Source organism: Podarcis cretensis (genome assembly GCF_951804945.1).
Source record: "Podarcis cretensis genome assembly, chromosome: 16".
Taxonomy (NCBI): domain Eukaryota; kingdom Metazoa; phylum Chordata; class Lepidosauria; order Squamata; family Lacertidae; genus Podarcis; species Podarcis cretensis.
In genome coordinates, this window is record NC_137186.1 from 29,046,537 (window position 1) to 29,069,933 (window position 23,397).

The following is a 23,397-nucleotide window of genomic DNA, read 5'->3' on the forward strand; positions in this document are numbered from 1 at the left end:
GAACGTCCCCGCAGGCAGCATCTCCCGTGGAGAGCTAGTGCTGCTGCCGGCCAGTGTAGACAATACTGCGCTAGATAGAGCAGCAGGACAATTGCATTTTGATTGCTGGAGACGCTGCACAGATCTCTGGTTTTTTTTTTTTTTGGGGGGGGGAGGCTGCCAAACTACCATAGTGATACTTGACAGCTGGGATAGCTCAATGGGTACAGCATGAGGCTCTTCATCTCAAGAGTTGTGGGTTCGAGTCCAAGTTGGGCAAAAGTTTCCTGCATTGGAACGGGTTGAACTAGATGACCCTTGTGGCCCGTTCCAGCTCTACAATTCTGATATTCTATGTAGAGACATCACCTTGCCAACAAAGGTCCATATAATAAAAGCTATGGTTTTCCCAGTAGTGATGTATGGAAGTGAGAGCTGGACCATAAAGAAGGCTGATCGCCGAAGAATTGATGCTTTTGAATGATGGTGCTGGAGGAGACTCTTGAGAGTCCCATGGACTGCAAGAAGATCAAACCTATCCATTCTGAAGGAAATCAGCCCTGAGTGCTCACTGGAAGGACAGATCCTGAAGCTGAAGCTCCAATACTTTGGCCACCTCATGAGAAGAGAAGACTCCCTGGAAAAGGCCCTGATGTTGGGAAAGATTGAGGACACAAGGAGAAGGGGACGACAGAGGACGAGATGGTTGGACAGTGTTCTTGAAGCTACCAGCATAAGTTTGACCAAACTGTGGGAGGCAGTGGAAGACAGGAGTGCCTGGCGTGCTCTGGTCCAGGGGGTCATGAAGAGTCGGACACAACTAAACGACTAAACAACAACAACAGGGACTGCCTCCAAAGGGTTTAATCTGGCAGTGATGATGGGACCTTGACAGGCAAGACAGGAGTGTCCAGCAGACATCCTCCAGCTGGAGGGACCATCTCTGTCAGGCAGCCCAGAAGGACACCATTGCTGAGCAGGTCAAAATTTTCTAAGAGCTCCAGCAGAACCAACAGGGAGACAACTCCCCACTGTGTTTCCAGTTCCCACGTCATCTACCCAGTGGCCAAATCCATCTCTGTCTGAAAACTGGAACCAGGATGAAATGGAGTCAGAAGAACGACATATTCCTCTCACAAGGCCTCCATCCCTTTCAAGACCCACTTGGGTGGATGTCTTTATGTGTGAGTGAGCTGACACACCCCAAGATCAGGCCCACAAACTGAGATGAGTTTGACCAAACTGCGGGAGGCAGTGGAAGACAGGAGTGCCTGGCGTGCTCTGGTCCAGGGGGTCACGAACAGTCGGACAAACAACAACAACAACAACAAATGCTACTGAGCACCTCCAAGCGGGAGCACACTTCTCCGCTCGGCCTCTTGCAGGCAACCGGCTCAGGCCCTCCCTGACTCCAAGCGGCTCCGGGGCATCCTCATATCTGACATTTGGACCGCCCCGAGTTCCTGGACCCAGAAAACCCCTCGAACCTCTTGAAGGCCAACCAACCCGTTTGCTTTCCGTGCCCTGAAGCCACCCCCCCCCCCCCGCAATCTTATCTCTTGTTGGATTCCCCCTGCAGGAATCGCTGGAAGAAATCAGTGGATCGCGAAAGCGGTACCATCTTCTGCAGTGCCTTCATCCTGCTGGAAGTCCAGCCGGCCGAGGAGGAGGAGGCGACTGGGGCTGGGAGAGGGAAAGTCCTGCAGGGTCGGCCTGGGCTTTTGGGGGCAGGAATGCAGCTATTTAGTCACCCATTACCCCGGGAGGCGAAGAAGCGGCTCATTGACAATGCTTGCTCCGTAGTTCTCTGTTTATCACTTCTCATTTGGGGAATGATCATTGCACACCAAGAACCTCCCAGTCACTATGACTTCTCGCGCTCCTGTTGACCTTCGCACCTTTCTAGCCTGTGAATTTTTACACGCCTGCTTCCTGAGCTGTCTGTTGCACACCATTAAACGCGTAAAAGACAGGTCTGGTTCACGCTGGTAAGGAGGAGGAGCAGACACTGCCCGCGTCTGTGTGACGACAGCCTGCAGGACACCCTCTGAAGCAGATGGGCTGGGCCTGAGTGTTGGGGACTGAGCATCTCTCTCATCAAAAGGATCATGCACGCACGCATGCACACACACACACTCCTGGGCTGGGTGAGCCTGGAATGATTTCCCACCACTGGGGCATGATCCATCAAACTGGCACGTGCTGTTCCTGGAACTGTCACAAACACCTTCTCCCTGGGGCATAGCTGTCAACATTTCCCTTTTTTTAAGGGAAATTCCCTTATTCTGAATAGGATTCCTTGCAAGAAAAGGGAAAATTTGACAGCTGTGCAGGAGATCCGGGCGGTTCTATATCCCATTTCATGGACGTGCAAAAGGATCCTGGAATCGGCTTGTCGATGGTTAATGCTAGCCACAAGGGTCTCTGCTCTGTCTTCATATTCAGAAGCTGCAATGCTTGTGAATATCGGTTGCCGGAAACCGCAGGAGGGGAGAGGGTTCAAATCCTGCTTGTGGGTTTCCCATTGGAGCACAGGTTCCAACTTGAATAAAATACTGGCTGCGGGGGGGGGGGGGCAGGTAAGCCCTGCCCCACATAATCAATTGCATGATGTGGTGCATGCACACTATCTGAATGGCAATGCCCATCAACTTTGGGGGGAGGGCAGCTCCCTCAAATATTTTATGGGGAGAGGGTGCTGAAGCCCCAAAGGCCCCTAGGAGTTGGCTCCTGTGTATTGGGGCATCTGGTTGGCCACCGGGAGACCAGAATGCTGGATGCCTGATCCACCAGGGCTGTTTTGATGTTATTAAAGTAAAGGTAAAGGACCCCCTACGGGACACGGGTGGCGCTGTGGGTTAAACCACAGAGCCTAAGACTTGCCGATCAGAAGGTCAGCGGTTCGAATCCTGCCAACCTAGCTGTTCGAAAGCACATCAAAGTGCAAGTAGATAAATAGGTACCGCTCCGGCGGGAAGGTAACTGGTGTTTCCGTGCGCTGCTCTGGTTCGCCAGAAGCGGCTTAGTCATGCTGGCCACATGACCCGGAAGCTGTACGCCGGCTCCCTCGGCCAATAAAGTGAGATGAGCGCTGCAACCCCAGATTCGGCCGTGACTGGACCTAATGGTCAGGGGTCCTTTACCTTTACCTTAAAGGACCCCTAGACGGTTAAGTCCAGTCAAAGGCGACTAGGGGGTTATTATGACTGTCCCGCCGGCCTAACCTGTTTCTCGTTTACTTTTGGGGACCCAATCCTCCGCAGCTCTGGGCACGTGTGCCCTTCCAGCCAGTCTCAGGGCAGAACCACAGTGTACATCACACGACTTTCCCTAAAGAATCCAGGGAACTGAAGTTTGTTCAGTGGTTGGGTTGGAACTATAGTTCTGTGAGCAGCAAACTACAGTTCCCAGTATTATTATTTTTTTTGGGGGGGTGTCGCTTTGGATGTGCTTGAGATGCAAGGTACGGACCTGCCTTCAGTCTTTGGCTGCTCTCGGGAGCCACCTGGTGCGAGAGTTGAGGCCCGCTAGGGTCAGGCTGGAAGAAAGGAGCAGAAAAAGTGTTCTCTGCACTCTTGAGGTTGCAAAGCACAGCACTTGTTCTCCTCTCTATTTAAATCTCCCTTTGTGTAGAGATTTTCAAAAGGGAAACATGACAAATCTGAAGAATCATGAAATGTGCAGGCTGTTTATGTTAGCCAGATTTAATATGTTTCCCTCGATGATAGTAAGAGGAAGATATTTAGCTCTCCCAGAGGCAGAGCGTCTCTGCAAATGTAGTAAACAGGAACCTGATACTTTGGAGTATATTTTATTTTCTGGTGATTTTGGCATTTATGCCAGAAGACTATTATTAGAGGCCTTACAACTCAACAGGCTCAATTCTATGCCACCAACGGTTCAGGACCTGCTCTCGGACAGGAATGATCAAATTCCTTTAATAGTGGCTGAATTTTTGAGTGCTGTCCATGCAGAAAGACTGGGCCATTATAAAGAGATTTAAGGTAAAGGTAAAGGTACCCCTGCCCGTACGGGCCAGTCTTGACAGACTCTGGGGTTGTGCGCCCATCTCACTTAAGAGGCCAGGGGCCAGCGCTGTCCGGAGACACTTCCGGGTCACGTGGCCAGCGTGACATCGCTGCTCTGGCGAGCCAGAGCCGCACACGGAAACGCCATTTACCTTCCCGCTGGTAAGCGGTCCCTATTTATCTACTTGCACCCGGAGGTGCTTTCGAACTGCTAGGTTGGCAGGCGCTGGGACCGAGCAGCGGGAGCGCACCCCGCCGCAGGGATTCGAACCACCGACCTTTCGATCGGCAAGCCCTAGGCGCTGAGGCTTTAACCCACAGCGCCACCTGCGTCCCATAAAGAGATTTAGTGGCTCTTAATTGATCGGTGATGTGGTAGTGTTATATTGTATTATTTATGCAAATTGATTTTCTCTGGACAAACCTTGCTATGCTGAGCTCGTATTTTGCACAATTTGTATACGGCGTTTGCTTGATCACGTGGTTTACTATGGCTAATAAAGGATTGACTTTTAAAAAAGTAAGAAAGAAAAGAGGACCTGGTTGCTGGGGAAAAGCCACCAGGACTGCAGAGCCGCCTCCCTCTTCTGATACTGCTTAGTGCCTCTGGCAGGATGGATGCGCTCTTGTCCCACATCAGCTCTGGGGCGCCTACCTGGGCTTTACAAAGGCCGCCCAGGCAGCCCATCCTTTGGGGGAGGTTGTTCCTCTGCCTGGTGCTGCTGGAGCAGACCAGAATCCCGGCCGATGGCTGCCCTTCTGGCCTCCCCTGGCAGCAAATAATCCAAGGTTGCGGACATGGCACATGTTGAAAGCCCACCAGCCAATCTCCCTACTCAATGTGGATTACAAAATTTTTGCAAATATATTGGCCAACAGGCTAAAGAAGGTTTTATCTAAGTATATTCATAAAAACCAGGTAGGATTTCTGCCTGGAAGACATATGAAAGACAACATTAGAAATGTTGTGGATATTTTGGAAAACTTAGAAGCAAGAAAGAGTTGTAAAGCAATGTTAATGTTTATTGATGCAGAGAAAGCCTTTGACAATGTATCTTGGAGTTTTATGTTACATAATTTAGAGAGTATGGGGATAGGCCATGATTTTTTAAATGGTCTTAAAGCGATCTATCTAGAACAAAAAGCCAAAATTATTGTAAATAATGTGGTTTCAGAGGAAATTAGAATTGAGAAGGGAACCAGGCAAGGGTGCCCACTTTTCCCTCTGCTGTTTATTTCAGTCCTGTTGTGAAAATCAATAAAAAAAATTTGGAAAAAAAGAAAGCCCACCAGCCGGCCCCTTCTTGGCACTCTCCGCTCCCTCCCCTTTGAAGGAGGGCAGGATCCTGCAGATAGACTTAGCAGATGGAGGGCCGCATTGCCTCCCTGTGAACCCTCTGGGGGCCATAGCCCAGTGGCGGGCGGAGTTGGATGAGAAGTGGGCAGGACTGCCTGCACACCTTACATCAGAAGCGAGCCCCACTTCTTGCAAAAAAAAAAAAAGCTCCTGGGAACTGTGGATTACGCCTCACAGAACTACAATTCCCAGCACCCTGTACAAACTATAGTTCCCAGAATTCTTTTTTTAAAATATTTTTTTATTAGATTTTCCACAATGATAACACAAACCACAAGGCAAAATGATACATGAAAACAGAAAAAAATGGAACAATAAACAGATAAACATTAACAACAAACTTAATTCTTCACAAATCCAACCTTTTAAACATCTTGGTTGACTTCCTCAAATCCCTCCCTTCTGAGTTTCCTTGTAATTAAAAGTAACAGCTTTCCAATATCATAAATAAACTAAAACAATTATAGTCCATCTTATTCACCTTTCTTAACATTCTAAATCCCATTTATTTAATTATAACTTAGTTTAATCCTAGGCCTATTTGTTTCTCACAAGTAATTTCTAATATTTTATATTACAATATTTATTCAAACAGTCCTTAAATTTCCTCCAGTCCTCTTGCAACTCCTCTTCTTTCTGGTCGCGGATTCTTCCAGTCAGGTTTTTCCAGTCCAGAATTCTTTGGGACCTAAGCCACGTGCTTTGCATGTCTAGTGTGCGCGCGCAGCATTCGATTCCTCCAGCGAAATTCCGAGAGTTTCTCCATCTAGCAGTTAGGCTCGGAAATCTCCTATCCGTTCCATGAAACGCCTCTAGAACTTTATGTCTCCGTAGCCCCACAGAGAGGCAGCCATAGCAACGGATGGGACAAGCAAATAGAAGCCTCCTTGCTGATTGGCCGACCGTCCGCCGGCCACGGCCACGTGGCTTTTTCTTTCCCCGACACAACAACACAGCTCGCGCCATGCCATTGGCTTCCAAACCCGTCACTCCTTACTTGCCCTGCCCCGCTGCCTAGAGAGTGGCATCCCTCCAGCCCTTGGTGCGCCTGTGAGTGCTCCTGAGTGGCTGCGCTCTCTTTCTGCCACGCCCCTGCACCCTCTCTCCGCCCTATCAGCGGCTTGACAAGCGAAGGGGCTTGGCCGCTCCGGGAGCCCCGACCTTAAAGGGCGCGCAGCCCTTTCCGCTCTTGCCCCGGGTCTCCTCGCTCTCCCGCCATGGCCTACCAAGGATTCGCCGCGGAGTACCTGGGCATCCCCGCCGTGACGCGCGCCTACACCACCGCCTGCGTCATCACCACCGCTGCCGTGGTAATCGCTGGGGAGGGGGACAGAAAGGGAGGCAGGCGGAGATCCAACAGGGAGAGCCACAACAGCCTGCCCGGTGCGATGCCCGCCTGCCTTGTATGGAGCGCATTTTCTTTCCGGCCCGAGGGTGGCTCTGGGGCGGCGGCGGCGGCCCTTGCCTCGGGCCTGGGGTGGCGGTTTCCGTTCCCTCTCTTGCCAGCAGCCCTTGGGCTCTGCCGCCCCGAGTGGGGATTGCACGAGGACGGCATTGCACGCCTCTCCTCCTCCTGGGAACCAGCTGGGATGAAGGGCGGACGAGGCAGGGCTGCTTGGAAAGCCCCTCTGAGCGGGGGCAGCATCAGAGCCAGGCAGGTGCTGCCTTTGCTGTGCGCCCAGGATCCCGGCTCAGCCTGCCATTGCCTGTCTTTTTGTATTTTGCAGCAATTGGAGTTCATCACGCCTTTCCAGCTGTATTTCAATCCGGATCTCATTTTCAGGAAGTTCCAGGTGAGGCCTGGCCCTGCCCCCGTTTGCTTGCTAGCCTCAGGGCAGGATGTGTTTGCAGTGGCTGTTTTGACAGTCCCATGCTCGCTTCAGAAAGGACCTATTTCTGGGGACAGGGGAGTTCTCAGGAAGTGTTGGCGGAAGCAAGCAACAGGCTTCTTGCAAGAAGACTGTGTGTGCATCTGGTGAAGGGTGCTGGGGTTGGTGCTGTTTTTGGCCACCTGGTACTCTTTTCTTTTCTCCTTTTCTTGCAGATCTGGCGACTCATCACCAACTTCCTGTTTTTTGGGCCGCTGGGATTCAGCTTCTTCTTCAACATGATATTCCTGTATCCTTTGACCCTGACTACTTATTTTTGCTCTCTCTCTCTGCCCCTTTCAAAAAGTGTTCTTGGCATATCCTGACAGCAGAATGACCTGCCCTTTGCCTCTGCTGCCTCTGAAGGTCTGCATGGGTAAACGACACAGCCCTTAAGACAAAAAAAGCAGCTGGAGAGCAGAATCCTAAAAGTAACAAGAGCCAAAATTGATATGGTCTCTTAGCGGTAGCTCTCACAGCTGTTTCTGACCATGTGGCCCACCTAGAACGTGTGAGCAAGGACTATACCCCAGTTCATGGACTGGGAGGGAGACAAGGGCTGCACATGTTAAATAGCAGCACACAAACTACCACATTAAACTGTAGAGCAAAGTATCAAATCTGGTCCAAGATGTAAAATTCACAACTCTTATGTCTGGTGAGAATTTTCTTCCCAGGCTTAGGAAGCCCACTTAGCTGCACAGCTCAGATGGGAAACAAGGCAAATCTCAGCTTGCTAGAAGGAAGCTTGGCCCAAGTCAGGAACTGGAATAGATGGAGAGCATTTGATCCGTGCCACAGTAATAGGGGTATTCAGACCATACCCCCCTCATACTTTTGGAGCAGGGCGTTGCTGAGATGAATGGATGACGATGAGATCAGAAACTTCCATGCCTAGTAACCCTAACATACAAAATCTCTCTTCTTAGGACTGAAAGCCTGTTACCAAGGTGCTTTCCCCAGAGCATTGGAAACTCCAATGTATACTTATGAAATGTGCAGTTGGGGCACCCCGAAGAAGAAGAAGAAGAAGAGTTTGGATTTGATATCCCGCTTTATCACTACCCGAAGGAGTCTCAAAGCGGCTAACATTCTCCTTTCCCTTCCTCCCCCACAACAAACACTCTGTGAGGTGAGTGAGGCTGAGAGACTTCAGAGAAGTGTGACTGGCCCAAGGTCACCCAGCAGCTGCAAGTGGAGTAGCGGAGACGCGAACCCGGTTCACCAGATTACAAGTCCACCGCTCTTAACCACTACACCATGCTGGCTCTCCTCGAAAAGGAGGAGCTCCGTGTATGTCCTGCTACCCTCTAGCCAAGGGCTGCTCAGGGTTAGGGTTAGGGTATGCAAGTTGCTATTGTTTTCAAATGAATCTCCAGTCCTTCTGAAGCCAAATCCCTGGCCAAGTTCACACTGTGCTGCAGCAGGGCCAAAGGTGTTGCCTCTAACTTCTGCAGATGTGTTGGGCAGCCTTCTGCCCTCAAGGTAAAAGGCTCTGTGGTTTGGTTCAGATCTGCCCGCCCTTGCCCAAGTGGCTGTTTTTGTGGTGAAATGACTTGTGTCTGCATTAGCCCTAGGGCCTTTCTGCCTAGCAATCCATCCATCCGTTAGTTTCCTTTACTACCTACCTCCATTGCTGCCTGCTCAAAGGTACAGATACTGCCGGATGCTGGAAGAAGGCTCTTTCCGTGGAAGGACTGCAGACTTCATCTTCATGTTCCTCTTTGGAGGGTTTCTCATGACAGTATCCTTTCCCGTTGATTTGCTAAGTGTTCTGCTTCCGGATTGGTTTTGTTCTCACCTGGGACCATGGCAAAGGGGCTGCCACCCTGTCCATTCTGAAGGATCATGAAAGGCTTTTAGAACTCACACAATCTGTTTTTAAAACTGCTGCATTGGTTACCAGTTTGCTTCTAGACTAGGGCTGGGCAATACCTGATTCTTCAACATCCTGATATATCACCAGCTAAACATCGCGAAATACCTATATATCATGATGTCTGGAATAAGGATGAAGCTATATAGAGGCATCGGCTGGCTTCATGGCTTTTCCTGCATCGTGATTTTTGCATAGCGCACACACGCACGATTCACTATATATTGCCAGGTCAAAATTTTTGAAACAGATTGCCACAATTTGGACTTCAAACTGGTTTTGGATGATGTATCCATATATTGCCCAGCCTTATTGTGTACCCAATTCCAAGGTGCTTTCGTTAGTGTTGAGCTCAAAACGACTTTGCCCCAAAGTATCTGCAGGATCGCAAGATCTGCAATACTCTCTCAGGCATTAAGACGTCCAGAGGGAGTGCTTTTGGTAGTTCCACTGCCAAGAGGTTAGGGTGGTAATTTGTTTTAATATTGTATTTTTAAATTGTTGTGACCTCCCTCGGACCTTAAACTGAAGGGCAGGTAATAAATAAAAATAATGATAGGAAGCTGCTTTAGGGGACTTTTTCGGCCTTTGTTGAACCAATTAAATCTCTCCCCACCGCCTGCCTTGACTCTGTAGCTCTCAGCTTTTTGGACTCTTTGCCAGCCTCTTCTTCCTGGGCCAGGCCTTCACCATTATGCTGGTTTACGTGTGGAGCCGGAGGAATCCCTATATCCGCATGAACTTCTTTGGGCTGCTGAACTTCCAGGCGCCTTTCTTGCCCTGGGTCCTGATGGGCTTCTCACTGCTGCTGGGCAATTCCATCATCATTGACCTCTTAGGTGAGAGCGGGCGCTTCCTCTTCTTGCAGAGCTTCTCGGTATATATGTGAGGAGCTGCTTCTCACAAACAGTGGCGTAGCATGGGGCTTGGGCTACCGGGGTAATTGCCCATGCACAATGTTTTTTAGGGGTGCACCGCTGCAGCTGCCACCCTGACTGGAGGAGCTCCCTGTCCTGCCCACCTGAGCAGCACGCCAAGCAGGAGGTGGGAGAGGATGGGCCTTTGCATCCCTTGGCCAGGGGGCGTCCCTCCACTGGTGGGGGAGGCGGGCAGGTGGCGGCAGCAGGGAGGTGCACATGTACGTCCCACCGCTGCTCCACAGCTCTGTCAGGCAGCTGCAGCAGCAGCAGAGGCTGCATGGGGACACCAGTTTGGGGTGCAATACTTTCCTTGCCCCGAGCACTGGCAAACCATGCTATGCCACTGCTCACAAAGGCTTTGCCAGGTGAGGGCTGTGCTGCCTCTGCAGCTCCCTTGGATAGTTGCTTTGCCGCCTTGAGGACTATTCAGATGCTGTGAAAGGTAACATGCTGATAATGCTGGTGTAGCTTTCCAAGATGTTATCTTTTAGGAGTGTTATGTGTGGGTGTTGATGAGGCAAAACACCCAGTCAGTGCCTGGAGGTGGCTTCTCCAAGGCTTGCAGCTAGCTATGGCTGTATCCACAGGATCAGGGCCTGGTTTGGGAAGCAGTTAGAAAAAGGAGATATCCAGGCAAGGCAGTGCAGTTCCTGGGGACAGTCTAGGACAGGCATGGCCAAACTTGGCCCTCCAGCTGTTTTGGGACTACAATTCCCATCATCCCTGACAACTGGTCCTGTTAGCTAGGGATGATGGGAGTTGCAGTCCCCAAACGGCTGGATGGCCAAGTTTGGCCATGCCTGGTCTAGGAGATGTGCTGCTTTGGAGAAGAGTCCCAAGACTGGATGGAGGTGGCTGGCTTGTGAGGGGGTAGGGAGAAAAAGGAGGATGGGTTTGTGCAGTGATAGCACAAGTCCCCTGGTACTCCTCCTTTTGAAAGCAGGTTTCTGCCCCAGCTCTGACAGCACACACTAGTGACCCAACAGATGCTGTCATCCTGAGAAGGTGGAAGCAGAGAGGCAGAGATTCTGTTTCCTATTGGCCAGAGGCTGCGCTGCTGGACCAATGACCCTAAGAGCGTCATCCTATCCCAAACAGTTGTCAAATGCAGGTGTATTTACCTTATTGAAATCAGTGTCCGTACCTGCAGGGTTTAAGAAGTGTCTCAATTTACAGGGCTCATGCCTCATCTTCTCTTTGAACTGCTGCTACGCTGCAGAAGATTCTGGGGGCAAATTGTCACAAACCAGCAGTGCACCGAGGGAAATATATTTGGGTGGTGGGCTATGGAAACGAAGCCATTGCCTCTAGCTATACTGGCTAGTATACTAGATAGTAGCTTCTCAGACCTTTGTTCCTCCTGTAGGAATTGCCGTGGGTCACGTCTATTACTTCCTTGAGGATGTCTTTCCCAACCAACCCGGAGGGAAAAAGTTGTTACTAACACCAGGATTCCTGTAAGTAAATCACCAACTTTATCAGGCAGTCCTACAAAGCAGGCTGAAGAATGGCCACCCTCATTCAACCATAGAAGCACATGAAGAGGCAGTATTATGATGGACACAGATGTGGCTGTGTTCCCCAGTGTAGGCTTGGTGCCATACAACATTTGGCAAGGCTAAGCAGGTCCCAGCAAGCTCCCCGCCCCCCGTGTTATAAGAAAGGCAAACTGCTCCTACAATGCAGGTTGCCAGCCACAGACCCTTCCTTTCCTTATAGGTCCATCCTGTTAAGTGTTTCTGGTCCTGCTTAGGAGATTTAGAGCATGTTTAGAGATCTTGATGTGCTTTTAGGTTGTTGTGTCTCAGAATAGGGACCTGTTTTTGTGTAACAGCCTCCCACAAAAACAAGCAAAAGGGAAGGAGCAGCTCATTTGAGTTCCCTCTTCCAGTGTAGGAAAGTGTGTTTTGTCTTTGCAGCATGGATCTCATTTTGTGGTTGGGGTTTTCCTTCGCAGAAAGCTGGTATTTGACCCTCCTGAAGAAGACCCCAACTACAACCCGCTCCCGGAAGACCACCCTATGCCTGCTCCAGACCAAAACCTGCCACAGGAGCCCCAATAGTGACGGCACAGCAAGTCCCTTCTGCCTAAGACTGAGACTGTTCTGCACGGACAGGTGTGTGGATGGCCCCCTGAGCAGCACCACAGCTGGGTGGGTTGCATTCTCCTGCCACTCCAATTCCCTTCTGCTGCTAAGCTGTCCTCTAGTGTTGTGGATAGGATGGGGGGAAATTCTGTTTATGTGCCAGATGCTGTAAGGACTAGAAGATGATGAATTTGCACTGGACAAACTACAGGCAGAAGGCAACTGGGCAGATGCTGAACCTTGCACTCAGTCAACTTCCACGTTAAACCAAAAAATCCAATCTCCTGTTGCTGGGCCCAAGAAGATAGGCTGTTGGTGGAACTGCCCCCCTGCCTCAACTCTGGATCTCACCCAGAATTTGGCCTAGCATGTTTCAGCATTCTCAGGCCTCACTGGGCAGTTCTTGTGCAGCCAGTACTAATTCCATGAGATGTCTGCGGCCCTGACCACCTGCCTCTCCAGCATTCCCTCACCTACCCCACTGTTTTGCCAATTTATTTCAACCTCTGTAAAAATAATAAATGTGGGAAGCAAAATAGAGTGCATAGCCACTGTGTCCTTTAAAGTTACGGCTCTGGATCTCAGGAGCAAGCCTCTTCTGTTTTGCAGCTGTGGCTGCAAAAATACAAGCCACTGCCTCAAGAAACTCTGGGTGAGTGGGGCTAATTAAAGTGAGACCTGAATCCAAAATCTATTTGTCTCTTGACTACATCTTTTGCTTCTTTCTGCGTCCTGAGCCTTGACATTATTCTCAGGCAGCAGTTAAAGTGCGTGATATCATATTTTATAAAACTCGGTTTAATACAAAAGCTGCTGCCTGAAGTTCTGGTTCTATAGTCTCAGAAACCCAGGGCATGCCTTGAAACTGATGGACCTTGGCTGGGCTCTGCAGCCTCCAAGGGAGCCTTCCTCATATGTAGTGTCCTGTTTTCCTGCAATGTTGGGCTTCCCTCAACTAGCTGCAGCTCAAGTGGAGGAATCAGAGAAGGAAAAAGATGCTCACCATGGCAAGCCAGTGGTGAAGGCCAAAGCCATGGGTCAACATTGGGCTGCTTCACAGAAGCAGATTCTGGAATGGGATACTGTGGTACCTCGGGTTAAGTACTTAATTCGTTCCGGAGGTCTGTTCTTAACCTGAAACTGTTCTTAACCTGAAGCACAACTTTAGCTAATGGAGCCTCCTGCTGCCACCGTGCCGCGGTGTTCTCATTCTGAAGCAAAGTTCTTAACCCGAAGTACTATTTATGGGTTAGTGGAGTCTGTAACCTGAAGCGTATGTAACCCGAGGTACCACTGTACTGACAACATGTCAATAGCCTTAGTGTTGTATGAATATCAGGATGTGCTGGTCCTGGAAAGGGATGAAGTGTTCCAGGGAGCAGGAGGCGGTCTGTCATTTCTATTATGTAACATGATCCAACTCACGTTAGAAAATAATTTTTTTTAAAGGTAGTGCACAAACAGCAGCGACTTCAAAACAGTACAAAAAAGTATTAGCTTACAGAGGGGAGAGAAATACCTGTGTTTCTCTGTGAAGCCAACAATCCAAATTGCTGAATATCCAACCATTAGACTCGGGCACATCACTCTGGCTTAGTCCTCTTGTAGTGATCTGTGGCCCTTGTTAATGTTTAAGAGACAGATGTTGGAAAGAGAAGATGCCCCTGATGGGGAGAATGTACAAAGTACCAGCCTGCAAGCACTGCCTGTGACACACAGCTTAGGTAGTTCATTCAAGCCCTGCCTAAACCTGGTGGATTCTCCAGCTGCAGCTTCTGTTGGTGCTGCTTGGCCAGGCTTGCATACAGCTGCATGCACTGGAGACCCACAATGCCAGTTCAATGTTCTGGCAATAAGCATGACCTGCCCTGGTAGTATTCTGCTGCAGTGTGTGTGTGTGTGTGTGTGCGCGCGCGCACAATGGGATAGGGGAGGGAGAAGGCAGCCTCCATCCCATGCCAGATTCAAGTGCTTTGTTAAAACATAACAGGCAACAGTCCCAACACAGACTGTTCCTGTTGTTGCTTTTAGGACATATTCAGAAACCGCACTGGGCTCATTCTGCTAAGAGCAGGTAGAGCAGATTTACTCCTGTACAGACACATTTTAAGACTTAAAAACAACTCTAGCCTTGCTGCTTTAACACCAAGCACTAAAACAAAGCTAAGCAGATTTGTTAACTGACCCTTTGTGAAAGATGCCCACAAGCTGCTAGCTACCGCTGTACCTTTTTGAGAAACTTCATCCCTCTCTAACAGCACCCCTCATCTTTGTACAGAAGGATGGGTTGCAGAAAAAGAAAAAAGCCGCTGCTGTGTGAAATAATAGTAATAAAAAACAGAAGATCATTGGTACTAGTCTGGACTAGGAGGGGAGAACCTTTGGGGCTCCAGATGTGGTTGAACTACAACTCCCATCATGCTTGGCCCATTTACTGTGCCTGTTAGGACTGATGCAAGCTGTAGTTCAGCAACATCTGGGAAGCCAAGGCTGCCCCATCCGTGGTGTAGACTTGGAAGGCAAAGGCAAGAAAGAAAACGGGGAATGCACACCAGAGAAGGCCTGACAAACAAAAATTATTATTCATTTATTTAAAAACTTGTCCTAAGGTTTTTGGGGGAGGGGGGGAGAGAAGGGCTCAGACAGCTGCCGCAGGTCTTTATTGGACCCCTTGTTTGACAGGTACCCACGAGGTGGAGAGGTCACCATCCCTCTGGTCTGCTGGGCCAGCCAATGCAAGTACCGCCAGTCCCCAGGTGGGCATAGAAAGCATAACAAATGCTTGCCCTTTACTTGGCTCCTCATGGACACAGCCTGGAGGCTGAATCCTCTTGTCCACTTCAGGAGGGTTACCAAGCTGGAGCTGTGTTAGCCAAACGTCTCATCCGCCTGCAAGGAAGAAAACAAATTGTTATGAACAGCGATGGCAACAGCAGCAGCAGACGTGGGGGATTGTTTTAGCTTAGACTGGAGCTACCGCAGGTGGGTGTGAAAACACCCCCCCCCCAAACTTCAATGCCGCCCCATGATATCTATAAGGAAATGTTTCCAAGAAGTCCCACTTCGACCAACCAGCGGCATTTGCTGCAGTGGGAAGTTGTAATGGCCAAGTAACCTAATGGGACCCCTGTGCTTCTTGCTGAGGTCTGGAGTTCAGGTTGCATAGTAAACGAGAGATGCTTGCAAAGTCACAAGAGGCAAAACAAAACCTTCCCCTTCTCAGCTCATGTCTTTGACAAAAAGGGCAGTACACAATCCACAGGGGAAGGCGCACCTTGTGTTTCTGTCTTGGTCTCGAATTTTCTTCTCCATCTCTGCATCTGTCAGGGTTTCAAGTAGAGGGCACCACTGGTCAGCATCCCCAGTGTTACGAATGGCAATCTCCACCGTTGGCAGGGGGTTCTCACTGGAAGAGGGGGAAGAAACACAGCTCAGCCCCAAAGCCTGGAGAACTTAGGCATGTGCTTTAATTTGAAGCCAGATCCATCATGGGGCATCACATGAAGAACCAGCAGCACGCCCGAAGCCAAGCAGGCAGTAGACTATGGAGGACACACCACCAAGCAAATCAGCCTCTGTTACACACTAGCTGGAGCCTTGTGGTCAGGATATCCAAACAATATAGGATTTGCTACCTCCCAATTTTGCAATCCTGCAGAAGCACCAGTTGCACCCCTTACCTGAATGCGTACGTCTTCTGATGCCAGCTCAGCTGTCCCCGGATACTGTAAGCGATGGTGGTGACGAACTCGCCGCCCAGCCCGAGCTCTGAGCACAGCTTCAGGGCAAACTTTTCTGGGGAGTTCTCCTTTTCAGACATGTCCCACTCAAACTGGTCTACCAGGGAGATGTTCCCCACATGGATGTTGAGCTAGATGCAAATGCCACAACTGAGTATCCTATATTTCAAATGCCCTTAAGCCAACCCCTTTGCCCCCACCCTGCCTTGGTGTGGACTAATGAGGAAAATGGAAATGGCTTTCTCCCTTTTCCTCCCTTCTAAGTGCTAAGGATTTTGCATATAGCCCCACTGGCAGGTCCTCCTTTACTTTGGGTACAACTTGAACTCAGCACATCACTGGGAAATCCATTGCAGTGTGCCTCAAGCAAGAGTCACTTTCAGAACCAACTATGTCTAAGTCTACTTGCCTTAATAATGACACGTTGATCTGACTGGTCCTCCAGAATACTGTCTGTAGGGTAGGATTCAATCTGCTGCCGTATTGCTGACGCGATTGCTGGGACAAAGGTCAGGGGATTCAAATCCAGATCATCGCAGAGAATCTCCGAAAACATTTCCGGGGTCATTAGTTTTTCTGATGGAAGCAAAGAAATCCAGATTGTTGCCATGGTGCTTGTCTAATATCTAGCAGCTCACTTACTTACTGCACCCTAAAATGATGGATCTTAAGCAGCCTACAAAAGGGAGCTTGTTAAGATACCCCTCAGTGAATTTGCCTCTGCCCCCTGCTCTCTGCCTCTTCTAGGCTCAGCATTGCTCCCATCTACTCGCTTAACAGATAAATCTATGAGTAATTAGGCAGTGGCAGCTACTCCCGTTTTTCTCTGTACAAGAGCAAAGAATCACAGAATTGTGGAGTTGGGAGGAACCATGAGGGTCATCTAGTTCAACCTCTTGCAGTGCAGGAATCAACCCTGAGATTAAGAGTCTCATGCTCTGTCTGAGCTGCTGGATCAGGCCAAAGGGGCCCACATAGTCCAGCATCCAGAGAGTAGCCACCAGGTGCCTGTTACAACATCTTTCCTGCAGCTGCTTCCTTGCTCATCTCTGCTGTGCCAGACCAGGGATGGGTGAACAAGCAGTCTGCAGTGGTGTCAAGGAGGTACAAGGGGTTCTTGGCAGTGCACATTTGACCAGGATGCAGCCCACAGCATTTGCCCAAGCCCTAAAACTAGTCCCCAAATTAAACTCCTTCTCGAACTGCTGCCTCGTCAGCAACTTCTACAACCACTGGACTTTGTTTCTGCTATTTTTCAGAAGTGCAGCAGCTGAACTATAAGGCATTAGGAAAGGTCACATTTTATATAACATTGGATTGTCCACTTCTTCTCCCCTACACACCATTCATGTTCCATGTAAAAGCATCTCTCAGTTTCTGCCCATCAATTTCCATGTCGAGGCGGATGGGAACCAGCACCTCTGGCTGGGAGGCGTTCTCGTGGATCACAGCTGGGTCGTGGTCATCAAAGCTAAAATACAAAAAGGGGGGCAGGACAGAGACATTTGGGGAGGCAGGAACAGTGCCTCCATGTGGGTGCGGGGAAAAGAAGCACGAGTTTCAAGGCCCAGAGCTTGTTTTCACTGGAAGAGCCAGGAAACAAAAGAACATGCACAGAGTGCATGCCACATTGGGGATAGGGAGGGCTCTTCCCGAGAGGAGAGCAGGGCTTTCTAGACAAACCTGAACTCCCAAAATCAAGCCTTGCCCCAGTGTTCAACTAAAGGACGGGAGTATATGAAGAATTGCAGCATCCTGCTTCCCTGTTAGAAGTTGATGATTAGCCCCATTCTGATGAGAAGGACCAATGCTGGGAAACTCAGGGTTGTATCCAACCAAGTTTCACTTGGGAGTAGATACACTGAAGTGAACGGACTGAAGTTTGTCATGTTCACTCATTTTAGCGGGTGCACTCTATGACAGCCCCAGCCCTCAGACCTGCACATCGGCTTCCTCTGTCCACACACTCAGCAGCATTACCTTGTGTGTCAATGTTCCCTCACTTCTTCCTAAGAGCCAGCAGCAAACTTACCAGAGGGGGAAGGTTCTCTTCTTGTCTCTGCCCATCCGATTTCTGTTAATGGTGGTTGAGCATGGCACAGCGTCAAGGTGGTGGGAGCTGTTGGGAAGGGTCGGAACCCACTGACTGTTCCTTTTTGCCTTCTGTTCTCTAGGAGAGGAGACCACTGGTGAATGGGGAACAGTCTTCAGAACTTAAGCATTTGTATGTGTGTGAGAGTGAACGCACACAAACCTCAATGGCATGACCCTTCATCTGCAACACGCTGCAAATATAGTGACTCAAATAACAAAGACTAGACGTGTTACTAACACAACCCAAGATCCCACTGACAGGAAAATCAAGAGCTGTTGGTTAAAGTGAGTAACTTTGAGAACTTTTCATTATGCTGTAAGTATCCTGAGGGAACTGAGGATCTGTCTTCACACAGTTTTTTTCTTTCTGCCTTGTTTGGCTTTTCCTTTCCCAGAAAGGAGAGCCACTGTGGTACAGTGCTTAGAGCATCAGACTAGGACTGGGGGGACCCTGGTTCAAATCACTACTTGCCCATGAAGCTCACTATGTGATCTTGGCCAGTCACCAACTCTTAGCCTAACCTACAGGGTTGTTGTGAGGATGAAATGTGGGAGCAGCAGCACCATGCACATAACCCCTCCTTCGGGGGGTAGGCAATATATAAATATGTAACTACCTAAGGTAGGTGGGAGGCTCAGTGCTGATGGAGACTGCCTTGTATTTCTCATCATTTCCATCCAGGATCTCTTCTACTTCAGAGGCTTTCAAGAGAGTCACACTTGTGGCCAGTGTGGTATAACCGTGATCTAAAAGAGGAGAGGGAGGAAGGAAGAGAAAGTGGTGTGGATCATGAGGGGTATCATCTGCCAGGGGAGGAGATTCCCACCCTACCGCTAAGAGATGCAGTCACCCATTTCATGGTCCCTTCAATAGTTCACATGGGCTGGAGCCAGACTGCCCATAGAATAAAGTGAGCTTCCCTGGCCCCCTTTCTCCTGAGTTTCTGACAAGATGCTTTCACAAAACGGAGCCAAAAACTCTCCCTTTGCAAACACTTGAATAACACAAGTCGCTTTCAGGTTAGGCAGAATATAGCACATCCCTGCCCTTCAAAAATCTTTTAAGAGACCTATGCTGTCCAGTCCCTGAGACAAACTCCAGACACACTCTAGGAAGGATATCCTATAGAATTCACAGGGCTGATTCAAAGAAACCAGACCCAGCCCAAAGTCTATACTGAGGGGATGTAAAGGTGGGCAGGATTTATCCCTTTCCTATTCTGAGCTGAGCGAGGATTTAGCACTAGTAGAGTGGCAGGTGCATCCCTCTCCCCACTCGGCTTGCGTACTAGATTGCTAAACCCATGGCAAGATCGTTCGTTTCCACCTCTACACCCACGAGAAGAAAAACGCTGCATATCTAAGAGCTACCAGAAACGCTAACAAGCGTTTGGCACAGTGCTGGAATCCAAGGCCCTGGAGGAAGAGGGGGTTGCTCTTCTCCAGGGAAGACATCCTTGCTTGTCAAAAAGCAACGTGACGCTCCACGACCCCTACCCTGGGCTCCACAGATAAGACCTGAAAATCTTAAAATCAAGGAGGCGGCAAAGCAAATTCAGCATATATCGGGTAGCCCTTTGGACACTGCAGGAAGACTTGGCGCGAGCAAAGCAGAGCCTCAGTAAGAAGAAGAGCCCCCCGAGTTTCGACTTACATCTTCTGGGACTGTGACTCCGTTGGTTTTCTGTGGGGAAGAGAGAAGAAAATGTCAAAGGGGCAGATGCTGATGCCGGGGACGTTGCAATGCTGGCTGGTGGGGTGGGGAGTTAGGGATGAGAGGCGATGACAACAGCACAACCTCCTCCCCCTCCTTGGAAGGGCTGCAAGCCCCTCCCCCCAAAAACCCCTCCCGCTTTGAGGCTGCATAGCCAATAAGGGGGGGGGGGTCTGGAAAGGGGCTGGCCAGGCAGCGGTCCTCCCTTCCTCCTACCAGTGGGGTGGTGTGTGTGGGCAGGGCCGGATTTAGGTTTGATGAGGCCCTTTATATGTGTTGAATATCTGCTATATGCTAATTTATGGACCAAATAGGTATCTAAGCCATTTACACATAACAAAATATGTATTTTATCAAAGCAATTGTTGGACTGAAATACAATTAAAGAAGTAAATTAATAGTGAAATAATTATGAAGCCTTTTATATGTCCAGGTGTCCTTTGTCAACAACAAATTGTTACTGTTTTTTTTTGTGTTGAATATATGCTATATGGTAATTTGTGGACCTAATAGGTATCTAAAGCCATATGCACACAACAAAATATGTATTTTATCAAAGTAATAGTTGAACTGAAGTACAATTAAAGAAGTATATTAATAGTGAAACAATTATGAAGCTCTAACTTAAAATGATTTATTCATAAACTTAATAATGCAAACACATGGGCATTTGGCAATAACCAAAGTTCCTTTAGAAACATAATTTACAAAGACTCATAATTTTTTGGGCCCCGCCCCCCCCCAAGAGAGTGGGGCCCTAAACTACAGCTTGCTTAGCTTATAGGTAAATCCGACCCTGTGTGTGGGGCGGGGTTGGGGGCCTGCCTGCCCGCCCTGCTCACCCACCGTGGGAAGAGGCGACGATCTTCTTGCGCTCCTCCACCGTGGCCAGGCGCCTCCAGAGCGACGGGTAGCGCTTGTACAGGGAGCCCCGGAACATCCGCAGGTAGTTGCCCACCTGCAAGGGGACGCAGCCACAGGACCCGCCTCGTCAGGCGCCGCCGCCCGCTCGACTGGGACCCCCCCCCCGCCAGCCTCCCCCGACGAGCGCGGGAGGCGACGCTCCAGCCCCTCCGCCTCCCTCGGCGCCCCGCTCCCGCCTCACCTCAGAGCCTATCATGAAGAACTCGCCGTCCTCCTCCAGCTGGAACTTGACGGGCTTCTGCCCGAAGGTCTTGCTCAGCGCCATCATCATCATCTCGGCGGCGGCTGCGGCGGCGTGAGGCAAGGCCGGGAGGGATGAAGCAGGCCGGGCCGGGAAAAAACGACGGGAGGCGGCCGCGGCCTAACTGGGAAAGCTAGTGCGCACGCGCGGCCACGGCAGCCAGGCTCCTTGCCGGGAGTGGGAGGGCGGTGGAGGCCACGCCCCATGCCCCTCCCTCCTCCCTGCTGCGCTTCCACCTCCTCACTGCGCCTGCGCGAGGGGAAGGGCGGGTTTTCCTTTCTTTCTTTCCTCCTCCCACCCTGGCGGGGGGGGCGGGGGAAGGTTATGAAAAGGAAACCCCGCCCCTTCCCTCCCCTGGAGGGCGGGATTGGCTGAGCTCTAGGGGTGGAGCCTGTCCGCAGGCCTTTGGCTGCGCCGCGCAAAAAGCCCTCTAGAGGGCGCCTCTACCTCTCGGGAGGTGCTCCTAGCAGCCCGGACTGTCTGAGCTGGGATGAGCGAGTTATTTATGTATTTATTTTATTTATTTAATTTCTATACCGCCCTATACCCGAAGACCTCAGGGCGGTTCACAAAAAAATATCAAATACGTAAAATCAAAACGAAACCAGCAACCCAATAATACCCTCCAAAAGAGCCAGCATTTTAAAAAATGGTATAGGATGTAGATCAAGTCAGGCAAAGGCCTGGCTGAAAAGGAACGTTTTTGCCTGGCGCCTAAAGGTGTATAGTGAAGGCACCAGGCAAACTTCCCTGGGGAGAGCAGTTGCGCTATCTTCATCATGGCTGCCAACTTTCAGATTTGAAAATAAGGGATCAGCAGCCTCGAAAATAAGGGATCAGCAGCCTCACCTGTCCCGGGAACAGTCTATGGGATATCTAACAATCCGGGATAGCAGCTGGAAGCAGCGGGAAATGGCGCTGCAATAAGGGAATTTCCTGCAAAAAAGGGAAGGTTGACAGCTATGATCTTCGGTTGGGGAGTTCAACAGGCTGAGCGTGGGAATCAACCGCCAAGCCTGGAGATCTGCTGCATCTGAAACTGCTGCTGGTGGATCCTACCCTGGTATTGCTCCTTAAACTAGCCAATCCTAACAGTTTAGGAGGGTGGGAGAAATCCAAGTCGTTTCGCATTTTGAGTACCTGATTCACACTCTCTGAAATGGAGACACAGCAAGAGGCAGTGAGCTAATGAGATGGCCCTTTCAAAGTGGGCAGGGACAAAGGCTGGATGGAATGAGATTCTCACATCAACAACAACAAATATCTAAACAAAAAAAATTCCTTCCAGTAGCACCTTAAAGACCAACTAAGTTAGTTCTTGGTATGAGCTTTCGTGTGCATGCACACTTCTTCAGATACACGGTGTATCTGAAGAAGTGTGCATGCACACGAAAGCTCATACCAAGAACTAACTTAGTTGGTCTTTAAGGTGCTACTGGAAGGAATTTTTTTTGTTTTGACTATGGCAGACCAACACGGCTACCTATCTGTAACTGGAACAAATATCTAGCCTTTGTTCTTAACTGTTGTCTTCAACCCCTCCTGAAAACCAAGACCAGTTATTTCTGTTGCACCCTTCATTTCCTCCCAAGAGAGGCCATGCATATCTGAAAGAACATGCAAGTTATTCAAGCTGAAGATAGCTAAAAACAAAACAAAACCTAAACCCATATCGATTTGCAGTTAACCAACTGCACAATCCATACATCTTGCCACAGATGGAGATATTGTTTGTGTCTGAGCTCTCTCTCTCTCTCTCTCTCTCTGTGTGTGTGTGTGTAAGAGAGAGAACTACAACCACAATATTGTACCTCTTCATCAGTGAGGGGGAATTCAGTGAGGATCTAGGAAAGAGTTGGTGTTTTGAGTCACTTTGAGGGTGTAGCCGCTTTCTTTTTAGCAAAACTGCTGCCCTCCTCCTGCACCCTGAGACAGTTATTAAGAGGCTGAAATATTTGCATAGGGACACGGGTGGCGCTGTGGGTTAAACCACAGAGCCTAGGACTTGGAGATCAGAAGGCCGGCGGTTCGAATCCCTGTGACAGGGTGAGCTCCCGTTGTTCGGTCCCTGCTCCTGCCAACCTAGCAGTTCGAAAGCACGTCAAAAGTGCAAGTAGATAAATAGGTACCACTCCAGTGGGAAGGTAAACGGCTTTTCCGTGTGCTGCTCTGGTTCGCCAGAAGCAGCTTAGTCATGCTGGCCACATGACCTGGAAGCTGTACGCCGGCTCCTTTGGCCAATAAAGCAAGATAAGCGCCGCAACCCCAGAGTTGGTCACGACTGGACCTAATGGTCAGGGGTCCCTTTACCTTTTTATATTTGCATACAGTGCCTGTTCTCCTCACTTCTGAGGGCTTAAGAGGTTCTGGGAGGATGCCAAAGAGAGGTCTCTTTTGGGAAGATCCTCTGCATCTCCCCATGATGGAGTGGTGCATGTTCCTTGCCACAGTCCTGGTCTCCATTGGTAAGGGAAACTAGTTTGAGACAGACCCAGGTGTTTCTTATCCTCTCCCAGATGTCCAGACTTTGCTACACTGAGATATAGTTCGATAAGCTGGTCCATACGTC

The 23,397-nt window shown here is 49.7% G+C and overlaps 2 protein-coding genes across 2 annotated transcripts; one reads left to right on the forward strand and one right to left on the reverse strand.

Moving 5' to 3' along the window:
• The first annotated feature begins 6,351 nt into the window (after positions 1-6,351).
• LOC307204971 (derlin-3-like) lies at positions 6,352-12,805 on the forward strand. Its single transcript, XM_079957202.1, has 7 exons — positions 6,352-6,674; positions 7,092-7,157; positions 7,409-7,482; positions 8,883-8,976; positions 9,752-9,947; positions 11,395-11,485; positions 11,986-12,805. Exons 1-7 carry the CDS (start codon positions 6,582-6,584, stop codon positions 12,089-12,091), a joined length of 720 nt encoding a protein of 239 aa, XP_079813328.1. The 5' UTR covers positions 6,352-6,581; the 3' UTR covers positions 12,092-12,805.
• A 1,884-nt stretch (positions 12,806-14,689) lies between these two features.
• Positions 14,690-20,977, reverse strand: SMARCB1 (SWI/SNF related BAF chromatin remodeling complex subunit B1). Its single transcript, XM_079957342.1, has 10 exons — positions 20,769-20,977; positions 20,510-20,621; positions 19,604-19,633; positions 18,567-18,696; positions 17,888-18,025; positions 17,199-17,326; positions 16,265-16,431; positions 15,796-15,986; positions 15,390-15,521; positions 14,690-15,004 (listed from the first exon to the last, which is right to left on the reverse strand). The coding sequence occupies exons 1-10, from the start codon at positions 20,859-20,861 to the stop codon at positions 14,965-14,967; spliced, it is 1,161 nt and encodes a 386-aa protein (XP_079813468.1). The 5' UTR covers positions 20,862-20,977; the 3' UTR covers positions 14,690-14,964.
• Between the last annotated feature and the right edge of the window lie 2,420 nt (positions 20,978-23,397).

What these genes read in the sequence shown, in the direction of transcription:
- SMARCB1 (XM_079957342.1), bottom strand. Translation starts at nt 20,861, where the DNA reads ATGATGATGATGGCGCTGAGCAAGACCTTCGGGCAGAAGCCCGTCAAG. An exon ending in TTTTACATGGAACATGAATG is followed by an intron (nt 16,432 to 17,198) that starts GTGTGTAGGGGA and finishes TGCTTCCATCAG; the next exon opens with AAAAACTAATGACCCCGGAA. An exon ending in GACCAAGACAGAAACACAAG is followed by an intron (nt 15,005 to 15,389) that starts GTGCGCCTTCCC and finishes TCTTCCTTGCAG; the next exon opens with GCGGATGAGACGTTTGGCTA.
- LOC307204971 (XM_079957202.1), top strand. Translation starts at nt 6,582, where the DNA reads ATGGCCTACCAAGGATTCGCCGCGGAGTACCTGGGCATCCCCGCCGTG. An exon ending in TCATCACCACCGCTGCCGTG is followed by an intron (nt 6,675 to 7,091) that starts GTAATCGCTGGG and finishes TGTATTTTGCAG; the next exon opens with CAATTGGAGTTCATCACGCC. An exon ending in CATCATCATTGACCTCTTAG is followed by an intron (nt 9,948 to 11,394) that starts GTGAGAGCGGGC and finishes TTCCTCCTGTAG; the next exon opens with GAATTGCCGTGGGTCACGTC.